Raw genomic sequence first — 23,363 nt, forward strand, 5'->3', positions numbered from 1 at the left:
GCCCCCTGCATTACTCTGCAATTATTGAATACTTTTAGTTTCAATGACATGATATCAACTCCTGTAATCAAGCCTGAAAAACTGTAATCTAAAACCTGTGAGGCAACTCTCCTGAGCAACTGGGGACGTTTGAAGTGCAGTGTTTGTACGAGAAGTTATTTATGATATCATGTATTGATCATCAAAACGTTCATTGGTTTAATTATTTCTGAAGTTTTCATTGGATGAAATACGTCATATCACATGTATCTAAATCGATTTAATGGAGCGATTTGAAAGTGATTTGATCTGATCCTTTTATGCCTCAATTGCTCTCTGCTCCTGACTTCATCAAGTTATCTTTTACAGTAATTTAATTCACTATTTATATTATGTAAAACTCAGATTTTTGTTAAGATGTTTTGGTCTAATTCTCCATGCATCAGTTTAAATTCTTGAAATGGCATTAAACTATTGTTGGGTTTGAGGGGATTTCCTCTGGCAGAGATCCCACAAAACAATGCACTGGTCTGACTGGTTCAAGGTTGTTACTGGAATCATTATCTTTCCATAATCATTACCGCTTGAATGTTAGTTATGAGGAAAGTTTTGGTAATGCATACTTTTGTCACTGTCACTGTATCAGCTGAAAACATTCCTGTATTATTTACTCATGTGAAGTAACATACAAGTGTCCTACAGCCCTAAACTTGTAGCATTTGTTGTGATATTTTCTGAGACGGTAATCATACCATGAAAATCTCATACCGTTGCAACCCTACTTTGAACGTAAATGTTAAATACACTGCAAATGAGCAACACGATGAAACTAAAACACTCCCATTCTTATCAAGGCACAGACATGGTGTAAATAATTGCTTTATTATGCTGATTAGACAGCTTTGTTTTTAATGAGAGCATTCATGAGTGTGCAGAACATTGTGCGTAGCTCATCTGAACTGTTCGAAGTGTGTTTTGGAGGTGTAGCCAACATAAAGAATATGGCATGAATAGCATATTTCAGGAATCACAATCATTGTTATCGCATCTGCTCTAATAAGACCCATTTGCCCAGCAGCTGGTATTGGTAGATTTTACATTTTCACTTTAAAACGTTACTGTTTTTAATTTCCAAAGTGCAACCGCTGAGGCCAACAATGATCTAACAATGATCTTACATGAACAAGATCACAAATGAAGATCTAACGGGATGAATGGTCCCCTGTCCCATGAAAGGTCTTACTGAACAGAGTAACTTGGTTTATTTAAATCAGCTGTTAATTAGTTTTTATATATTGAATATGCCATATTATTTACTGTATGTGGACTAATAATTTAAGCAGTAATTTAGCAATAATTTAATTTATTCCATACCATAAATGTCCATTTAAAATATTTTTTGTTTGCCTTAGATTAACAAACATTATTAAAATATAAAATACAATATAACGCTTAAAAGAAACTGGAGCGTAGCTTATACCCACCATTGAAATCTGCTACTCCGAAGAACCCCATGGTTGCTTACTTTGTGATGTCACAATTGAATATTTGAATGGGCATTAATAATCGCGATTACAATATCAAAGGCAGTAATCGACAATTATTATTATTGATTTTGCAAAAATGATCGTGCAGCCCTAAACTGGGTGTCTATGAATGTGTATGTAGCCTATTGTGTTTCTATTTCTCATATGACGTATACTCACAGTAACACTAACACTGTTACTCTTATTATTTTGGGTATGGCTGGCGATTCTCGCACTGGTCCTAAGTCAGCTAGAAAGCGTAAACGCTTCCCTGACTCTGTTTCTTATCCCTCGTACTCTGACATCGATTCACAGGCACAAAAACCTCCCATTTGAGCCTAGCCGTCCATTCGGTATTGACCTAGTAGCGTGCGTCAGGCTGTGCGGTCAACCTCCAATACGATGTTTCCAGAAATTGACTTTTTCATGCTGTTTTTACTCAGACTGTAGTTGCTGAGATATGCAGCTTTACAAACCGCCAGGGGTGGGAGCTCATCCTACACTGTAGCGCCACCAACTGGTGAAAGGAAATGTCACTTTAATAATGTTGTCATGGCTGTGGATTAAATTACATGAAGTTGTAGTCAAACTGGAATGGTGGCATATATCTATTACACATTGTATGTTTAGGGGTCCGTGTTGACATTCATGTTGAGTTGTTGCTGTGTCCATCATGCTTTGTTTTACATTTACATTTATGCATTTGGCAGACGCTTTTATCCAAAGCGACTTACAGTGCACTTATTACAGGGACAATCCCCCCGGAGCAACCTGGAGTTAAGTGTCTTGCTCAAGGACACAATGGCTGTGGGGATCGAACCGACAACCTTCTGCTTAACAGTTTAGTGCTTTAGACCACTACACCACCATCACTCAGTTTTCCGAAAGCCACAGAGTAGAAATGGACCCATGGTGCTTGGGCCCATCATCGCTGCTTGCAGCTATATTTAGTCTTGTTACCTTGTTTATAGTTCTGTCTGTTTATTGGTTTTCTTGTTATTGTTTTACCCAATGTCAGTGTATTTAAGCCCTCATGTTTGCCATTGTCTCTTGTCAAGTATTGTTAATGTACCTTGTTTGCTAAGTCTAGTTTAAGTCAAGTTTATGTTCATTGTTTATGTTTGTATTTAGTTTAGTTCATGTATAATCAGGGGTTTTGGACTTAATAAACTGCACTTGGATTCTTCATCTTCACGTCATCATCTTCATCATTTCCAGTGCCAGCACATCGTTACACTGACAGTATACAGTATGTCAATATCCATGTTTATATCATCGGGTTCTTCAGAATAAAAAAGCAAGGAGCTATAGAACAGCTTATGTTATAAACACTATTTATGAATGTTAAATTGATATTGACAGATCATTGACATCTACATTTTAGTTTGTGGTGCTCACTGAAATTGAAGTTCATCCTCCAGAAGTCTTGATCTTTAATGAACCTCATATGTTTATTTGATTTTATCTGAAGTGAATTACAAATGATTCATCATGTGCTGTTTTCAAATTCTGAGTAGCCTAGTGACATAGTATACACAATCTGTATAATGTAATCTCAGATTAGAAAAATTAAGTACTTTTAATGCACCTTTTTATGGATTTTATGATTACTTATTAATTGGGCAACGGCATTAAATAGTGAATAATAATTTACTGAGATATATATATACACATACACACACACACACACACACACACGTTTAGCAGGGAAATAAATTTACAGCTCAAATTATGATTACTCCACGCTGGAAATGTCCCGCCCTTTACTGAAACGGGAAATATGATTGGTTAGTAAATATCCAGTTGCGTCTGAAATGAACGTTCTGATTGGTGGATCGGTTTAGTCGGACTCGGCGCTGGTTAAACTGCCTTGCCATTGACATCAGTTGCGCTCCCGTTTCCTTCCGCACCTTGAGTGTTTAGAGAGAATCACTGTACTCTAAAAAACAAACAAACAAAACATTTTACTCAACGGTACAGCGGCATCGCGTTAGTAAGCCTAGGCCCTACTCATTGTTCTGGCGGCCATGCGTATCGGCATACCCAAAATCCCAAGAAAGATAGACGGGCATACGGTGTATCACTACACTACTGCATTAAAGGATTTGGGAATTGTAACTACAATTAGTTTTAATATTTGGTGCACTGTGCTGCCCTCGTCTGGCAAACAGAAAATAGAAACCAACATGCAGAAAAACACAAGCTGGATGGTCCAATACGTACTGGACGCTGTTACGCTTTGTTAAATTAAAACTGTTTCTATATGTGAGTCCTTCAATATATTTACATGATGTTTAGCCTTCCCCCCCCTGGCTGTTTTGTTTTTCTCTTTATATATGTATTATTGTAGTTTTGACTGTACATTGACTTTGTTGTGCTTTGTTGTGGGGACTTATTTAAAGACTTCCCGCCAGGCTATGTTGGAGATGGAAGGAAAGGAATCCTTCGTGCCTTTTACTCGACCAAAGACTTTGAAGGTTAATACTCAGCAGACTGCTTCATCAGTGACGGCAATCAATATAGCCCAAAGGACAACTATTTATAAATATAAATGGTCACTTTAGTGACAAGCGCTTGATCTGACTGCTGTGATCAGTTTGTATATTAAACTTAAAATCAGTTGTTGTTTTTTTGTTTTGTTTTTAATGCACGTACATGTCCTGCAGACACTGAAATAAAAAATATACTTCTGGTTTAAAGATAGGTTTAAAATCATGTGATTTAAAATGTTGTAAAATTAACTATCCAGTACGTATTGGACCATCCAGCTACAGGCTGCAGCGAGGGGTGTCTCGAAAAACAAGCTGAAGCCAACGAGTAGCTTTCGCTTTGATTCAGATAGTTTCATAACAGGAATTAAAATATTATTTCCACGCTTATTTATAATGTAGAAATGTGAACATACAGTAGACCTGTGAGGTTTTTCTGTCACAAAGAAAGTGAAAGGTGATTGAGTCTAACATTCAGGATTATCACACTTTGTGTACCCATTAACATTAGGCCTGTTTCTCTTTGTTTTATTTATTTTTTTTATCAGGGTTTAAGCCAAACTTGTAATAAATTAATATCTGGTTTGCAAGCTTTTATTAAATATTACTTTGTAAAATATGTCCATATATTTAACGGTAAAAGGATGTAAAATTACTACAGTAAAAATAAAAATGCATTTGGTTAATGGGACCCTAAAATTAAAATAAATAATAAAACTCAAAGAGAAGAAATTTAAAAAGACAACTAATGTAAATTTTTGTAAAACAAATGTGATTTTTATGTAGCCTAATAAGTATGATATTAACACAAAAGAAAAAACAAAAATGTATTATGCATTTTATATATAGGCTACTGTAAAAAATATCCATAATTTTAATGGAAAAATAAATAAAAAAAGTTAATTTAAATTTACAGTAAAATTACAACTTTTTAACAAGACAATACATGCAACTTTACAGTAAAATATTCTACAAGTTTGTTTTTTAAAGGATGATTTTACCCAATTATAAATAGTATTTTAAATGTATATTATATTTAACAACAGAACATTTCCTGTAATGGCTGAAATATGGGCACTTTGTTTTTTATGGTACATTTCTGGCAACAATAGCTGCCGGTATTTTCCGGTAAAATTTACAGACCTTTTTTTGTGTGTTTACAGTAAATTCCTAGCAACTAGTTGCATGACTTTCACAGTATATTTTACAGTAATATTACAACAATGCATTACAATTAAAACATAATCTTATACTGTGATTTCACAGTAAACAAGACCAAGAAATGACTGTAGTTTAGTAAAGCTGTGTTGTAGAATCCCAATGATAATTTTTTTATATAAGATCATGAGATATTACAACCATCATATCATAGATTCTGTATTAGCTTTGGACTAATTGCTCATTTAATTTGACACCACTCCTTTACTTTCACATACATCATACAGTGTAGACATTATATCATGGTCTGAAATGATGTTAATCGCTGTAATTATTCATTTTCTTCATACATCACAGTACAACAGTTTGTGTTCTTAAACACACTTGCACCAATTTTAATTAAATAAGACAAGGGAACTCTAACCCTGTAATGGTGACTTCAAATGAAACACAATTTTCCCATAATGCAATGTGATTATTCTCATTTCTTTCTTTTTTTTTCCACAGCAATTTGTCACGTTGTGACAGAAAATGACCTAGCCTGCATTGATTTTAGAATATTTTGTTAAATAAAATCGTGTTTTTTTTTTATAGTGTATATGAACATGTTTTTTAACCTTAATTTTGTTAAATATATGTTTTTATTGGTGGCGAAAAGTTGTGGCCACTAGAGGGTAACCTATCCTTAAAACGTTCAGTAATAGAAATGTTCAGGTCAATTTGTAAGCCTCCAAAAATAAAATTAACATTATTTGTAGAGACTTTCATAGTTTGTTCTTCAACATAAATTACACATATTCATACCTAAAATGTGAATTTCAAACCACATAAAAGGAAAACTTCACATACATATTTTGTCAATTTCCCAGATCCAGTGTGCATTGTTTTGTATTTGTGTAACTTTTAGTACACAGAATACTGTATTGCTTAGGTGCTTTTTTTATTTGAAATATATATATATATATATGTGTATATATATATATATATATATATATTCAGCTGCCATTCTAATCAAATGATATTTGCATAAGTTCAAAAATTGGCTCTGCATTAGATGTGCATAATGTTTTTTCGCTCATGTGATTGTTATGCTCTGTTTGCCTGCATGCTTTAACTGTATATTTTCCCATGAGTACAGTCATATAAACAAATATGTTTTTTTGCATATTTCTTACAATGCACCAGAAATATTTTCCAATGAATTACCGTAAACCAGTCAGTCCAGAATCTGTGCGCTTACAAAGTATGCAATTGAAGCATCCGTTAGTGTCACAGAAAATGCTCTTAAAACTTGGCAGTGCGATACTCAAGGTATTGTTGATTTTTTTTTAAGACAAATTGCTTATGTTCTTCATTTGTAATTTGGTTTGCCTAAAAGCTTCTGCTAAAATAATAAATATAATTGTAAAATGTAAAACCAGGGAGGGCCAAATACCAAAGATTGCAACCAAGCTGAGAATTCACTAGTAAACTGGCACCTCAATGCTCCATCTCTGTTTACATCGTTCACTTTTCCTCATTCCTATCTGATGTAATGCTCTTGCTTACCTGCCATGTAATGTCAGTGTTTGTTGTTATAGTGGGTAATACAGTGACAAACACACCTTGAACAAGAGACACGTTCAGATTCATTGTCATGGCGCACAATAGGCCAAACAGGGCAGCTACATGACAACCTGCAGCATTGAGATATGGCACGCAATGGTTTCTTAACTAAACAATGCCAGTCTACCCTGAAAGCATCTTCTGTTTTGAAAAATAATTTCTTCTGAACCAAAATCTGACCTTTTCCGTGGAAGAGCTGTATTGGATTACGTGTTATTAAAACTATTTTGGCCACTCCTGATGTGATTTGCAGGTTACAATGGGGCTGAAGGCACACCTTAATGAAAATACGCTTTTTCTAGTCACGAAGTGTAACAAGATTCAAGAAATATATTGTTTTTATTGAACATTGATAGATCAACTTAATTTGTGTGAAACAAACACACAAACATCAGAAGGTTGTTTGAAATAAACAAATAAAAATGGTGGCGAGGGGGCCTGACATGTTAACACTTTAAGCTTTTTAGGTCACCAAGACAACACTATTAATAATTCTGAATATTAACACTAACTTCCTTATTGACTGCATTCATGTTATTTTCAATGACTGTATTTACAAAAAGCAAGCAAATAGTGCCATTGATGAATCGAGACAAAGTACTGTGAAAATGCAAAAATAAACAAAATATACATAATCTAGACTAATAACATTTATTGTTATTGACCTGCATTCTGTGTTGGTGACTCATAAATGATGACATTTCATTAAGTAGATTAGAGTGTTCAAGTGTCAATAGGTCCAGTGTGTCCTCACCCATACAAGGAATCTTTGAGTATAATAAAGTTTTCTTTTGGGACTAAAGATCTTTAGACATTGACGTGATAAACATGTATAGATCAGTTAAACCTCAACTGCTGTTGCTGCGACACTATTTGATAAAATGTTAAGATTCTTAGTCACTTAAAATATCCTCCAAGAACATTGGGCAAGAATAGGTAATATTCAGTGACGTCCCTGTGATTGTCCTTATATTTATGAGCACTTTCAGCATCATTTAAAGACTTTTTAAACATCTTTGCAAGGTTAGATATTGATCAGGTCACAAGGAAAAAAGACACCAAAAGTGATCTTTTATTGGTCTATCTAACATATATTATGTATTATACAACTGTGCGTTCCAGCTCTTTAATCTGACTTTAATCTACACTGTTTCAAGAGTACTGATATTTTCGCACTCTTGCACTTGACGTCTTGCTTGAAAATGTATTTCAATTAATTTATTTAATCAAAGTATTTAGCATTTAAATAAAACACTGTGAACTGGTGTTATGATATATTTAGAAAACAAAAATGCCACATAATCCCTCCTAAAGGTAAAAATCCCTTATTTTAAGCATGCATATATATAAATAGATCTATAAGGTAACAATTGCAGGTTGCCACTTTTTACAGTGTCAATTAGTGAGCAGTGAGTATGCCATTCTGGCCATGGCCCTTGCCTTGTGTTTGTTTATAATAATGCAAATCTACATAAATTTGAGGCCTCAATGTATCAGTTTATTTTGCGTCATGCTTACCAACCACTGTAGATTTTATCTTGACATCTCACATCCATCATCTTCCACTACCCAACAAACACAAGTTACACAACCGTGTCTTGCTAGGTTAATTAATTTTCAGTGGAGTTTTGAGATATTGTGGAATGCTGCACTGTGGCTTTTTATCGGCTATTAGACAGGTCAGATCACTTCAATTGCTATCTGTAATTGCCTTCAAGAGAAAAACACTGAACAGGAATGTTGCATGTACTGTGAATCAGTGGCGGACCATGCATTTAAAGTGTAGGAATTAATTGTGAATCATGTCATTAAGAAAACACAGTTTCACAATGAATAAGACACCCTATGCCTTTGGGCATTATGTCGCAGCTAATTAGTAATACCAATTAATATTTAAAAACACATCCACGCACGAAAGCCAGAACTTGAAATGACACTTAATGCTCAAGCAACCTAATTTTAACTGCAGCATCTCCCGAACAGACATTTAAAAATCATAATTTGTCATATTAATCTACCAAGGAGGTCTATAATACCTGGAAAAATCAATCTAATAATATTTTCTATATAAATGTTGCTTGCAATAAATTTAGTTTCGTGAGGGTACACGTTTATGCTGCGTTCCATTCAAGTTGGATGAGGGAAATTCTTACTTGATATTTCCGACCATAAATGCATTCCATTCCCCGTTATTCGGAACTGCAACGCTCCTGTTAGATTAGCAGTGGTTTGACTCTCATTAAAGATGTCTCATAGCAACCCAACTGATAAACAATGCTGCAGCATTAGCATTTGTGCTTCAGGTGTACGATTATCAAAAGAGATAATAATGCTTTATACACCTGTTTCTGCAGGCATTTGTTAAACAAGCTTTAATATCATGTAATGTGGAAATGAACTAATTTATTGATATTATATAATAAAGTGAATGATTATCACTACTTTGTAGATCTCCCTGAGTGTCCACATGTTTGTGTGGCATCATGCGCCTGCATCTCGGCAAAATTGGAGTGGAGTTCTAGTTCTGTTGTAGTTCTGACTTAAAGGGTTAGTTCATCCAAAAATGAAAATGATCCCATAATTAACTCACCCTCAAGCCATCCTAGGTGTATATGACTTTCTTCTTTCAGCCAAACACAATCTGAGTTATATTAAGAAATATCCTGACTCTTCCAAGCTTTGTAATGGGAGTGAATGGTACCTTAGATTTTGAAAGTTAATAAAGGCCTTCTGAAGCATTTCAATATCCATATTTATAACTTTATAAACTATAATCACTGGATTCCGGTAATGGCCGTCCGCGCATCCACAAGAGAGTCGAGATCCGGCGTATGACGTAGGCGTAGAGTAAGCGCCGGTGAGAAGTGACGAACGTGGAAGCGCGCATTGTTTACAGCAAAGGAAAATGGTGACGAGAAGTGAGTTGTTTTAGCTATAATGTAGATTTGTATTAGTCTTAAAATGGTGCGTTCGTGCATCTATCCAGTCATTCCAATCGTCCATTCATGGCAGCAAACACTCTCAGCCTCTGTTGGCATTACCTCGCATTTCCTGCATGAGCAGCACCACGTCTCCCATATTCTCCATCTACCAGATTCTTTTGTTTGTGCCGCGGATGCAGCCTCCTCCATCTCCTGTAGTTCCTGCTCAGTGTACTCTGGTTCAGACAAATAGGGCTAGGCAAAAAACTCAATCTCCTCTTCTCTTATATTGAAATCCTCCAACATTTTTCTTTACAAATACACATTGTTGACTTCTAATTCATGATAGGCCTTTTTTTTTGTTTCACTCTACTCTCTGCGCTTCTGCATTCGTCACTTCTCACCGGAGCTTACGCTATGCCTACGTCATACGCCGGAACTCAACTCTCTCATAAACGCCGTATGGATTACTTTTTTGATGGATGGATGTGCTTTTTTGGGCTACCATTCCAAAACTACCATTTTTAAGGTACCATTCACTCCCATTATAAAGCTTGGAAGAGCCGACTCTTATATTTTTTATAGATATTTTTTTGTATAACTCTGATTGTGTTTGGCTGAAAGAAGAAAGTCATATACACCTAGGATGGCTTGAGAGTGATTAAATTATGGGATCATTTTCATTTTTAGGTGAACTAACCCTTTAAAGATGCATTTCATTGCACTTATCCTAGTAGAAAGTTGGAAAATTCAACTTTCCGAGTTGGAAACGCAGCACTACTTTTTGATCCGAAAACTCATCAGATTACTCCTGTTGTTGCTATAACAATGCAAAAAGCACTTACCAAAGTGAAAATCAGTCCTCCTTTCCTGTTTAATAAATTAAGCATTCACACGGTCATGCAGAACATCTTGTGTTTTTAAATCCATAAGGATCTCCTTCTCTAAGGCAATAACAGCAGTGTTGACAGACAGACGTCAGACAACTTGATCTTACTCTTTTCGCTCTTGAATTACTTACATCACTTAAAACGTGATTGCGTCACTCAAGGCCAGCTAGAAGGCCTCGACCGGGACATATCCTAAAGATCACGCTCACCAAGAACAAATAAATCAATCTGATTGGCTGATGAATCTGATAATCGGACTTTAGTTGCCATTTCATTTGCGCTGTTGAGGGATTCCGAAGAAATTCTGAAGGCCTGAGGGTGTGGAGCTCTGACTCACATATATATATATATATATATATATATACACTCACCTAAAGGATTATTAGGAACACCTGTTCAATTTCTCATTAATGCAATTATCTAATCAACCAATCACATGGCAGTTGCTTCAATGCATTTAGGGGTGTGGTCCTGGTCAAGACAATCTCCTGAACTCCAAACTGAATGTCAGAATGGGAAAGAAAGGTGATTTAAGCAATTTTGAGCGTGGCATGGTTGTTGGTGCCAGACGGGCCGGTCTGAGTATTTCACAATCTGCTCAGTTACTGGGATTTTCACGCACAACCATTTCTAGGGTTTACAAAGAATGGTGTGAAAAGGGAAAAACATCCAGTATGCAGCAGTCCTGTGGGCGAAAATGCCTTGTTGATGCTAGAGGTCAGAGGAGAATGGGCCGACTGATTCAAGCTGATAGAAGAGCAACTTTGCCTGAAATAACCACTTGTTACAACCGAGGTATGTAGCAAAGCATTTGTGAAGCCACAACATGCACAACTTTGAGGCGGATGGGCTACAACAGCAGAAGACCCCACCGGGTACCACTCATCTCCACTACAAATAGGAAAAAGAGGCTACAATTTGCAAGAGCTCACCAAAATTGGACAGTTGAAGACTGGAAAAATGTTGTCTGGTCTGATGAGTCTCGATTTCTGTTGAGACATTCAGATGGTAGAGTCAGAATTTGGCGTAAACAGAATGAGAACATGGATCCATCATGCCTTGTTACCACTGTGCAGGCTGGTGGTGGTGGTGTAATGGTGTGGGGGATGTTTTCTTGGCACACTTTAGGCCCCTTAGTGCCAATTGGGCATCGTTTAAATGCCACGGCCTACCTGAGCATTGTTTCTGACCATGTCCATCCCTTTATGGCCACCATGTACCCATCCTCTGATGGCTACTTCCAGCAGGATAATGCACCATGTCACAAAGCTCGAATCATTTCAAATTGGTTTCTTGAACATGAAAATGAGTTCACTGTACTAAAATGGCCCCCACATTCACCAGATCTCAACCCAATAGAGCATCTTTGGGATGTGGTGGAACGGGAGCTTCGTGCCCTGGATGTGCATCCCACAAATCTCCATCAACTGCAAGATGCTATCCTATCAATATGGGCCAACATTTCTAAAGAATGCTTTCAGCACCTTGTTGAATCAATGTCACGTAGAATTAAGGCAGTTCTGAAGATGAAAGGGGGTCAAACACAGTATTAGTATGGTGTTCCTAATAATCCTTTAGGTGAGTGTATATATATTTGAAATGTATTGTTATGATTAGTTAAAATAAGTAGACTTATCTTGGACAAGTATGCAATGTGGTTGAAAATGCAAAATGGTTGATTCTTAATTTATTACATTTGGTCCCCCACCCCCCACTCACAAGTTTTAGAAATATAAATAGTATCAGTTTTAATTTATCACATTATTTCAATTAAAAGGTGAACATCTGCTCATTTGGTAAGCACTTTTTACAGGCAATTTACTCCAGGTATTTCTTAATTGTTTTCTTTTCAATAACCAAATTGTTCCAAACAAATTTCATCCCCCAGTTGTACTAATGCAGCATTCTAAAGTTGAATTGCATGATAAGAGGCCCTCAATAAATGTCTACATGACATGCAAAGTCTCTCAGTTACTCCCACTCATAACATTTGTTTGTTTTGCATTCATGGCTCTCTTGATGCATGTTAACTGTCAGATTACTGAAAAGACTCTTCAATCAACAACACATCACCATTATGTAACTTGACTTATTTAAAGCCACTGCAGTATATGCAAATGAGCTTTTGATGAATGCAGTGTTTTGGTGTGCTGCGTATGAATACAGACAATGTACCAAATGTCTGTACTAGACTATCGCTCACACAGTAACACCTTTTGTGTGCACTTGTGTATAATCAAGACCCTTTACGTGCAATCCAATGCTAAGGTAGTCATTTTATATTAAAGGTAATCCCACACTCAACACTGATTTAATGTTTAATACTTGTCTCAGATCCAGTCACAGATCAGCAATAACTTGGCTACAAAATGTAGGCAGCATTTTTAAGGCATTTGGTGCTCAATGGCTCAAAGGCTATTTAAAAAAGTACAGTAGCCATAATGCTGCCTTCTAAAACACCTTCTTTTGGTCAAATTCTAAGACAGCTTTGCATGTATCCTTGCAGAGAACGCAATATGTATTGAAACATCCTCCAGAAAATACATCCAAGATGGTGGACAAAGTAAGACAAAATTTATTATAAAAATATATAATTCATTTAATACCAATATTTTGGTATTTTTCAGAGAATAGTTTGGTCTGTTTCTGTATAGCGGTGACACAATGGTGTGGCTGTGGAGATCGAACCAGCAACCTTCCGATTACCGGTTATGTGCTTACATGAAAGTCTCTTACTTGAAGAGACTTTCATGTATTGTTCAAGAACATTAATTACACACAGTCACAAGTAAATTGTGGATTTTGAAGCCGCTGTTTCTTTTAAAAATGCATGTTGCGAACCAGTTGCTAAATAAGGACTACAACAGTCGACCATTTCAAAAAGTGCACCGCACCCATGATGATGGTAGTTGTAGTCCTTAATTAGCATCGTGGCAGCAACATGTGTTTTTTAAAAAACAAAGTAGCTTCAAACATAACATTTGAGGTATGACTGAACAAAATATAAATGTCTTTCAAGCTATTTCACCCACTGGACTTATTTTACTCATAAACCTAACACTGTCATTATGACACCTATAGGAAATTCCTGAGGGAACCTATGGCTCGAAAATGCTAATTGTGTACACTAAACGGCTCTATAGACCATATAGAGCATATCTATAGCAACAGCTTATTTGGTTCTTGAAGGGAATGAAAATTGTGCTGTGAGGGATAGACTTTGGAAGTGTTCCATCATTCATAACGGAAGCCTGTTTTCATTTTCCGGTCTTCAGTGTTTTCATTCAGTCGCATCGGCTGAGGCAATGACCCGAGGTCAGTTACATTGATATCATTAACTACTTCGAGTTGTTTTGACACCAGCTGCACAAGTTGAGCCTGAACTCATTTATACTTCAACTAACACTTACAATGATTGTTGTTCTATGTCTAGATCGCTCGTTTCTGCTATCTTCTTCATGCATGCTTCTATGGAACCAGAAAACAGTCAATTGGTGATCAGAAATATCAATATCCACTCTGTGGTCAGGAAATGTGTGGATAAAAGCTGCATAAAGGTCCTAGATCACAGATAACTTTAACAACTCTGGAGTTGTCTGGAGTTATTGTCTTTTAAAAAACAAATTTGGAATTATATTTTTTTTTCAACATTTCGTCAGCTAAGCCAACAAATGAAGAGAATGAAAGTCTATCCCTAAACAAATCTACCAGGTTTATTGGAATGAGGCCTCTAGGGAGAGCTGTAGAGTGACAACTGAGGATGTTTTAGGATTGAGGGCTGGGCTGCCAGTAGACCTCGCCCCTGCCTTGCCTTCATCTCTAGCCTTCTCATAAACTGAGTCACAAGAACAAACACATGCACGGCAGACAGTCTGCATTTGTCTTGAATGAGGTAAGATGGAATGCATTGCGTCTCTATGTGTTTTATAGCCATATATGCTAAATCTATGGATATTACAAAGAATTGACATGAACTTTATGATTTATTACATTGTTATTCAATTCCATGATTCTGATATCACTTGTCTACCTCTAATGAGTGAACATGAATATTGTAGTGTTATCACTTTTAAATGTTGTATTCTCTGGCCACCGGGTTTCATTCTTAGTGGCTGACCAAATGTATTGTTATCAGTGCAGACCATTTCTACACTAAGTCTTCAATATTTAGTGTTTAACATCCATCAAGGAATGTCAATTTTGCTTTGAGAATGTGACAAATTGTTTGTGGATTCTCTGCGTTCTTTCCTAACCAGTATGTAAGTGTTAACTGTCAAATAGGAAGATCTATAGGACAGTGAAATCAAATTGTTCCCATGTAATTGCATTCTTATCCATGTGTATGGTGTTGCCATCAGCACTGTTTTCAAGTGAAAGTTTTGTTTACATTTAGTGGACACTTTTATCCAAAGTGGCTTATGGCGCATTCAAGCTATGCTTTTGTTTTTAGGCTGTCTTCAATGACTGTGTTAAAAAGAACTCCGCTATTGTGATTTTAAGTTAATTCACCCCAGCAAATGACAATTCTGTCATGATTTAACTCACCCTCATGTTGTTTGTTACAAACCCATATGACTTTCTTTCTTCTGTGGAACAGAAATGGAGATGTTTGGCAGAATGTTACAGTAGCCTCAGTCACCATTCACTTTAATTGTATAGGTTTTAGGGTGAACTATCAAGTAGGCGACTGTAACATTACCATCTTGTTTGGTTGAGTTGTGGTAATGATTTTGAAGCGCTGTAAATACATGTCAGATCAGATGCCATCTACGTTTGCTCATTTCCTCTGCGTACATATAACATGCTGACTCAATGCTTAATCTTTCTGTAGTGCCTGTTAAGAATATATATATAAGAATATATGTATCTCTAAAGGCCATATCCATGTAAACTGTTTTGTTCAATCTTGGCTGATTGAATAGGAGTTGTCCAATTAAACATTTCCAAAGCAACCATTTCAAAATCACTGTATTTTACTATGTTTGACGACGCAATTTTATCAATATACAATAATAGTAGCGTAAAAATCTTAGAACGTCCCTAAATCTGGATGGGATGCAAGTGAATTTTAAAATGAATACCAAAAAATTATTTAGCTTCTAGGAATTTCTACTGGTTGTTGTCCAGAGCACCAATATCTTTACATATCTTCCACAACAAAAAAAGAAATAAAAGGTTGACAGTCTACGATCCCTGATTTGAATATGAAATTCATCCCATTCTTAGCCGTATTATTTGAGTACTTATAGATTTCTGACTCATTCAGTTTTATGAGGTCATATTATATTGATGCATATAATGTCTCTGGGCAAGATTAGGTAATTTTTCCCTAGATAAAAAGAAAAATTAGGTCCTAAGTAATAAATTTTTTTATGTTTTGTAGCATGCCCTTTAATCGCATCACCTGCAGTTGAACCACCACGGACAAATATTTTCTAATTAAAATGGCAACTGATTTGATAAAGTATAACAGGTAGCTATTCAGAATAAGATTTCTGTTTGTAATTATATTTCAATCAAAATGCACAAGCAAGCATTATCCATCTCACGCTAATCAGCATATCATACATGTGGAAGTTTGGCAGGTTTTTGCCAAAACATTAGAAAATCGTAGAATATTCTCTCTCTCTCTCTCTCTCTCTCTCTCTCTGACTATATATATATATATATATATATATATATATATATATATATATATATATATATATATATATATTCTTTTTTGCATGCATTTGTTTGCACATGTATGGCTTTCAATACTACTCTAGTTAAGTTTGGCTGGTAATATTTGATTGAATAGTTTAGGGGATTTAAATGTGATTAAATATTTCATATTTGCTATTTATAGAACATCTGTCAAATGAATGAGTCATTTAAGAAATTGTTAATATTATGGGAGATAAAGTAACATTTTGATTTCATTTTGTATTACATTTAAAAGACGTTTGATATGTTGAAAATATGCAATTTATCAAAAACAAATTGTACAACACAAAACCTGTGGTAAACGTGTCAGGTGCATGCATCGGTTGATGTCTGCAGGCAAAATATACAAATCGTTTGAAAATGCACTTACTTAATCAGATTTTGATGTTATTGGATCCACATCAACAGAAAACAAATGGTTCATTATCAACAATTAAGTTGCGTAACATTACTGTAAGGAACATATTATATAAACATTCTGATTTAACAAAGCCTGAACAGGTTTTGCATGAGAAGAGTTTACATAGCAGAATAAGGTGATGTTAAGTACTTACATAACGATATTGACTGCATTGCTCTTCATGATTACTGTAGCTTAGTACTGGGTTTTATAAAATCAGGTGAGATGAGTAAAAATGTAACTGTATGGATGTGTACCCAGCACCCTCAGTGAACTTATTCCAACACACCTGAAGGGTATATGTATATACGTCTGTGCATGTTTGCTGAGTGATTTGACAGCTATTATGAAATATGTGTGCTGAACTGAGCTTTAATTATTTTGTGCCACTCCTGCAACACTTGAATATTTTCACCCTGTTAATGTTTATCTTCATGGGAAACGTTTATTACCATCCATCTGTTTTGGTCAAAAACAGCCTAAACTACCATCTGTTAAATGTCTCGAACAGATGTGCCATATACGCTTGAGCAAAGGTGTACACTAAATAAAGCATCTAGCAAATTCCTTAGGTAGTGCACTTGGGAACACTTAGAGGACACTTAAAGTCAATAATGATGAGAAAAAGTGGCATCGGTGCATACCTTAGTGTCAAGTTAAACAGTTTGAAACTTTGAAAAACATGTCTAGAGAGTGAAAAGTGCATCTGTGGAAGGCTGTGCTGCCTACTCGACTCGTTGGTTTGACGAGGTGTGTTGCCTGTGCATCCGGTGTGCTGACTGCCCCCTACTGCCACTAATTTGTTAAAATATCAAGCAGGTATATCAAGCTGGAATTGGTCCAATGGTAGGAACATTCTTGGTCTTGTTTTTGGTGTAACTGGCTTACCAAAGCAAATCTGTAGAGGTATCTCCCAGTTCTCTCTTCTCCATATCCTCAGAAAGTGAGAAAGCTCAGGCCTGATTTAATGCCATTAAAAGGCAAATGTACATGCAGGTTGTGGAATAAAGCTTGTAGGTTTGATGAAGTAAAGACAGCCTGCTTGAAAGTAGTTTTCAGAGATCTACAGGTAGAAGTTAAGCAATTCAGCATTGCAACAGTGCCTGGTCAAATGCCTAAAACATCTTGTATATGCTAATCTGAGTCTGGTATGTCTTATTTAAAATGGCTTAAAGGACATTCCTTCTATGGACGTGTATGAAGATATTAGGGCCAGTGCACATTTAGAGTAATCTGTTGTCTTTAAGAACAAGCCATTACAGTGCAAACAGTTATTATGCACTTTAAAAAGCAGCAGCAGCAGCAATAACTTAGTCATAGATGACTGTAAATGCAAAGTGGTGCATAAAAGACGTATGAGTTAATGAGATAAGTGTGTGTGAGCTGAACATGAGAACATTAAGTAACATTTGCGAGTTGCACAGGGTGTGGCAAAGTGAAAACTTTCGAATTATGTTAGCAACTCTGTCAGTCTTCTTTTTGGCTCTGGTGAGAATACATGAACAAGACTAGTCGAAAGGTTGTTTGAGTGAATGCCTTGTGTGCAGAGCTGTAATGTAGTTAAAGTGTGGCTAATCTGAAGAAGCTAAAATAGAAAATAGTCCTGATTTGTTAAAGATTTTGTGGTCAGTCATTTTCATACTTCCATATTTTCCAAAGAGTATGAAAATAATGAATTTACTAAAACATTTTTAAATCATTCATAGTTTTAATGACTTTAGTGTAACTGACAAAACATAAGGTTGTCTGAGGTGATACAAATCTTTTAAAAATCTAGTTTAAAACACACGTCAAGTTTGTAGAAAGGTCATCTTGGTGTCCTTGTTGGAATCATAGATGGTAACGTTACATGCATTTATAGCATTAAACAAAATAATTGACTTAATGATGTAATATCATGTGGTGTTACCATTACTAACATTTATTAAAATACTTTCCTTGCGCCTTGAATACATGAGTGTACACAACTTAGGCCAAATTATTAATTTCAAAACGCTTTAAACAAATGTTTCAAGACAATTTAAAAAAATATATATATTTTTACAAACATCGTACATTTTTATGCATTAATCATTTCACACACAATCATAAAGGGTTTAATGGGATCTTGTTTTATGTTTTTTTCTCACATGACAACAACATGGCGGCCTACATGGACAAAGATTTTTCAAATATAAATAATAAACCTAATAAACCTAACCAATAGTGTGGAAAGCAAATGTGAGTTTGGCTGGACCCAAACTGCAGTCTTCTGAGCCTAAAGTACGATCCTCTGTCAGGACCACGGAAAATAATCATGTTGAGTATTATCGCAAAAAGTATGGCTGTGTCTCGTTTCGAAGGCTGCGTGCTAGGTAGGATGCGTCCTTTGAAGGCTGCGGTATCCTTTAAACAATCCTTGATTAAACGAGACGACCTTTGTGGAACAAATGGTAACGGAACGTAACATGGTTGCTATGACAGCACGCCACTCTTTAACAAGCGCGAGCGCTTTGAGTGAGAAGGGAACAAAGTCCCTTTAGAAGGGAATGTATGAGGTACATTTTAGGAGAGTTATAAAGATGTTAATGAAAAGAAAACAGATTCTACAGGTGTACTAATAGTCTAATACTTTATTTTAATTATATATTAATACAATAATACATATTGTATACTCTGCACCCATCTACTGAGGTAGTTTAACTTGGGAATTTACATTCCTTGCATTTGAACATCATAATTGTGGGCAAATTGGCATAATGTTTTTTTTTAGACATTTCCATTGAAGCAAAGAATTGTGGGTTATAAGTGCCCAAGAAGGAGACACCTCATGCATCCTTCGAATTCCCGGAAAAGAAGGTCGCATTCGAAGGCTGCATTCGAAGTGTTCCCAAAACTACTTTGAACTCAGTAATTGAAAACATGTTCATCATAGAATGCACCTCTTCATGTTTTCTCTCAAATTGTCTGACTCTGTTTTTTAATGGCAAGTTTGGAGTGTTCTTTTTGTAAACTGCTGTACTCTTCAGTGTGTGTGTGTGTATCAGTGTTTAAGTTGGGGCTGGGGCTGTTAGCACAAAACCTGCCACAGAGCTAATGATTTTTCTTCTCTTTGAAGGAGACTCCTATTACACACATACAAGTACAGAGTAACAAAGTAGATGAATACAGACTGATTTAAATGCGATGCAAGCTGCAAATCAAGGCGGCCTACCATTAATAATTGGTTTGACAATCAAAATCAAAAACTTTTTCCCCTATTAAAGAGACCTATTCACAAAAAAAATCTAAATTCTGTTATCATTTACATGACCTCATGTTGGTCCAAACTATGACTTTATTTCTGACATATAAGGAGATGTTTGACAGTCCCTATTCACTTTCAGTGCATCTTTCCATACAATAAAATTGAATGGTGACTGAGACTGTCATTAAGCCTAACATTTCCTTTTGTGTTCCACGGCTGAAAGAATGTCAAACAAGCTCAAGGACACAGTTTGAACCTACACATTTACAGTTACAACCAGCGGAAAGCATTTTCTTTTGTATATGAAAAGATGAAAGATTTTTGTGCTTTGTATGGTTAAAGATAAACATGCAATACTTGATATATTTAAGCATTTGCAAAAGGAATTCTACAATTGTTTGAGGTATTTGTTTCTCAATTTATGCATACCATCCAAAAATTTTTTTTATTGACGATTACATTTCATAATAAAATGACACCAAATTGAACTGTGTAATTTTAAGCAAATAAAATAGTTAACTTAAAGTAACTTAAAATATTTATTTTTATTATTTGAATTTTGTTAGATTAGCCTGCTTAATTCAAATTGATGGAATTTTGTTATGGCATTTAAATGCATCAATGCATGCATGAAGAAATAAAAAATATACTGTTACTTTTTAAACATTCATAATTCATAGATAATTTGTTGTAACTTTTTCTAATCCAATTGGCTTCTGCAAATTCAGAGAAGGCATCAAACATTCATTCTCTATACCGTGGTCGAACCTTTTGTCCCTTTAAATGCTATAAACATTTATGCACATACACAACAAATAATACAAAGAGAAATGTATGGCTTTGGTAAACCTGGGCAGTAATGTATTATTAGAGAGTTGAGCTGTGTTAAAGACCTCACTGGTATTTGACACACAACAGTGACCCAGACATTAGTGACCCACTTGCTTAAGCATAGCGCTTGGACAACAAAACATAAACAATCTCCTTTTATTTACAGCATAAAACACATAAAGCTTGCAAATACTTAATCTGGTATAGGCAAACATTGCGGCCTACACCGCCTCCTCCCTCCTCCACCCTTCGCTGGTATCTAGGATAGTTTTTCCTGTGCGGTGAATCAGCAGTCTGCTTGAATGATGTCACCTTTATTCACTATCCCTCTTTCTGCTGTCTGTGGTCACATCCCAGAGAAATAAACCCTACGTTCTGCCTGTTCTCCTGCAAGGACATGTTAACTTTTAGTTTAGATGTAATTACTTCTCAGATGAAGAGAATGGCTCTTGTTGTGTAGTCTAGAAACAAGCTGATGTGTACTAAACAGCATAATTATTAGGTATAATTGTTAGGGCACAACTATAGGGTTTCAGAAGATAAACCATTTTTTAACAATCATATAGTGTTTAAACAGTTCAAGACAGACCTACTATGAGCTCTCAGGATGTTAAGCGATGACATATAGTATGCCTCTATAGTAAAATTGTGTTTAATAACTGAACTACTGGTAAAGAACTACTCTACCCATAATCCTAAAGAGAAATCCACCAATCAGGGGAGTGGCTGTTACCATGGAAACAGAATATTTGGCAAAAAAGCTCAGCAGCAATTGTCCACTCCCATGCATATTATACAATTAAGTCTCAAACTACTTATACATTTCTGAATATTTTATTAGCTTAAAATATATAGTTTTTTATACTTCAGTATACTTCAAGTTGATAATTGTATATTCATTGGAGTATGAATGGTTCATTGCCTATAACAGTTCCTTGCCTATTTTTTTGTTGCTGCAGATTTTCATATAAGACTCAAATCAAAGTTTGTAATGTTGTGATTCATAATGGAGCTAATTGGTTTGATTCATGGCATAAAATTCTTCATTGAGCAATTTTTAGACATCCATATATATCAAATGATAAATGGGAAAACACTTCCAGAACCAAAGTTCCGACAGGACCACTGTTGCGCCCTATTAACAAACCCTTAATCCTTAGCATTAACTGCTCAATTACATAACATCATAATAACAGTAATCATTTTAGACCATCCTTTTTGTTATTGCTTTATTGTCATTCATTGATATAGCACTTCATTATAGACTTAAAGATGTTTTTTGTCTCTCAAAGTTTTACACATACTGCCATTATGTTCATTACACGGGCATATAATGGGAAATGTTTACTTAGGAAATTAAATAATAGGCAAATTGGGCTTGTGTTTTGTCTAACTGCAGGTTTGTTCAGATGTCTATTAGAAAATTGCCTCCCCTAATGTTAGTTTCTCAAATTATTCCTCAGTCACACCTTATGTTCCTGGGGCCAGATTCACGAAATAAATTAAGAAAGTTCTTGGGATACATTATAAGAAGTTAAGGATGTTCCTAAGAGCAATTCTTGAAAAATTCTTAAGAATATCTCAAATATTTTCAATTTTTTTTTCTTAAGAATAAAAAAGGCTTTGACGTTGTTTGATCAGTCTGCGCAAAGTCTTGCCTTGTCTAATATAACAAATTCAATACTTCAACACTGGGAAATCATAACAATAAATGGTAGCAAGTAGCAAGCACCTCGCGATCATTTCTTTTAACGTAAAGTGCGTGAGATGTGTTAGTTTAATGGTACTACCCGTCATAGGGAATTTACTTGCTGCTAACCATTTGATAACTTGATCAATTTGACATGAAGGAAAAGAAAAGAAACAAAAACTTCAGTAGACAAGAGCTGGATTGTTGAGGAAATTACTGCAAGGAAAATAAGAACAATCTTAAGAAAAAAGACAAGAACTTTAAGAAGTTTTTTGCACAATACAAAATATTCTTAACATTTTTCTTAAGTTAGAAATGAAGAACAAAATGGTAGTTAAGAAGAAATTTCTTCTTAAGAATGTTTCGTGAATCCAGACCCTGGATCTCATATCGGTCTTTTTTTTATTTTATTTTAGCAATTTAAAGAGATTGCTGGCAAGCAGGTCACTCGGTACAAATACAAGCAGAATTTGATCATCGGGACTTCAGAAAAGTTTATTTAGGTATGTATATTCCCTCCAGGATATCCATACAGCCATCAATAACTAATTAAACACCTTTACCACTCAACTGCCTCTTTCAAAAACTCATTCACCAGTTGATGAAAACATGCAACTAACCCATGTGTTGATGTTTTCTTTGTTGGTCCAGCTTTTGTATTACCTAAAAACACCGTCCCAAGGCCACACCAGACACATTCTAACAGTGTTCCTCTGTGTTTTAGGTGTAAAAGAAGAATATAAAGCTGTCAAGATGTTGACTGATGAGGTGCCACAGGTACAGGAGGTCAGTGATGTCACCGCCTGCTCATTAACCATGTAGAAATGTGTGATTGGGAGTGTTTGTAACTCTTATTTGTTTGTCTATAGGTTAGATACTGTCTGAAGACTCTGAGAGAACAAATGGCAGCAAGACAAAACAATAATTTCAACAAAAAGGTAC

At 35.5% G+C, this 23,363-nt stretch overlaps 1 protein-coding gene across 2 annotated transcripts in view; it reads left to right on the forward strand.

The window, feature by feature from the left end:
* Positions 1-23,363, forward strand: part of tuft1b (tuftelin 1b) — a 35,055-nt gene that overhangs the window by 777 nt on the left and 10,915 nt on the right. Inside the window, exons 1-4 of one of the 2 annotated variants that reach the window (XM_052135132.1) lie at positions 14,413-14,460; positions 22,838-22,924; positions 23,146-23,207; positions 23,291-23,359. In XM_052135132.1, coding sequence (XP_051991092.1) covers positions 23,175-23,207; positions 23,291-23,359 — 102 coding nt within the window. In that variant the 5' untranslated portion in view covers positions 14,413-14,460; positions 22,838-22,924; positions 23,146-23,174. Of the gene's footprint in view, positions 1-14,412; positions 14,461-22,837; positions 22,925-23,145; positions 23,208-23,290; positions 23,360-23,363 lie in introns of those variants that run through there. The other variant, XM_052135131.1, reaches the window with a different exon arrangement.

The sequence above is a fragment of the Xyrauchen texanus genome, chromosome 10 (assembly GCF_025860055.1).
Source record: "Xyrauchen texanus isolate HMW12.3.18 chromosome 10, RBS_HiC_50CHRs, whole genome shotgun sequence".
Classification (NCBI taxonomy): Eukaryota; Metazoa; Chordata; class Actinopteri; order Cypriniformes; family Catostomidae; genus Xyrauchen; species Xyrauchen texanus.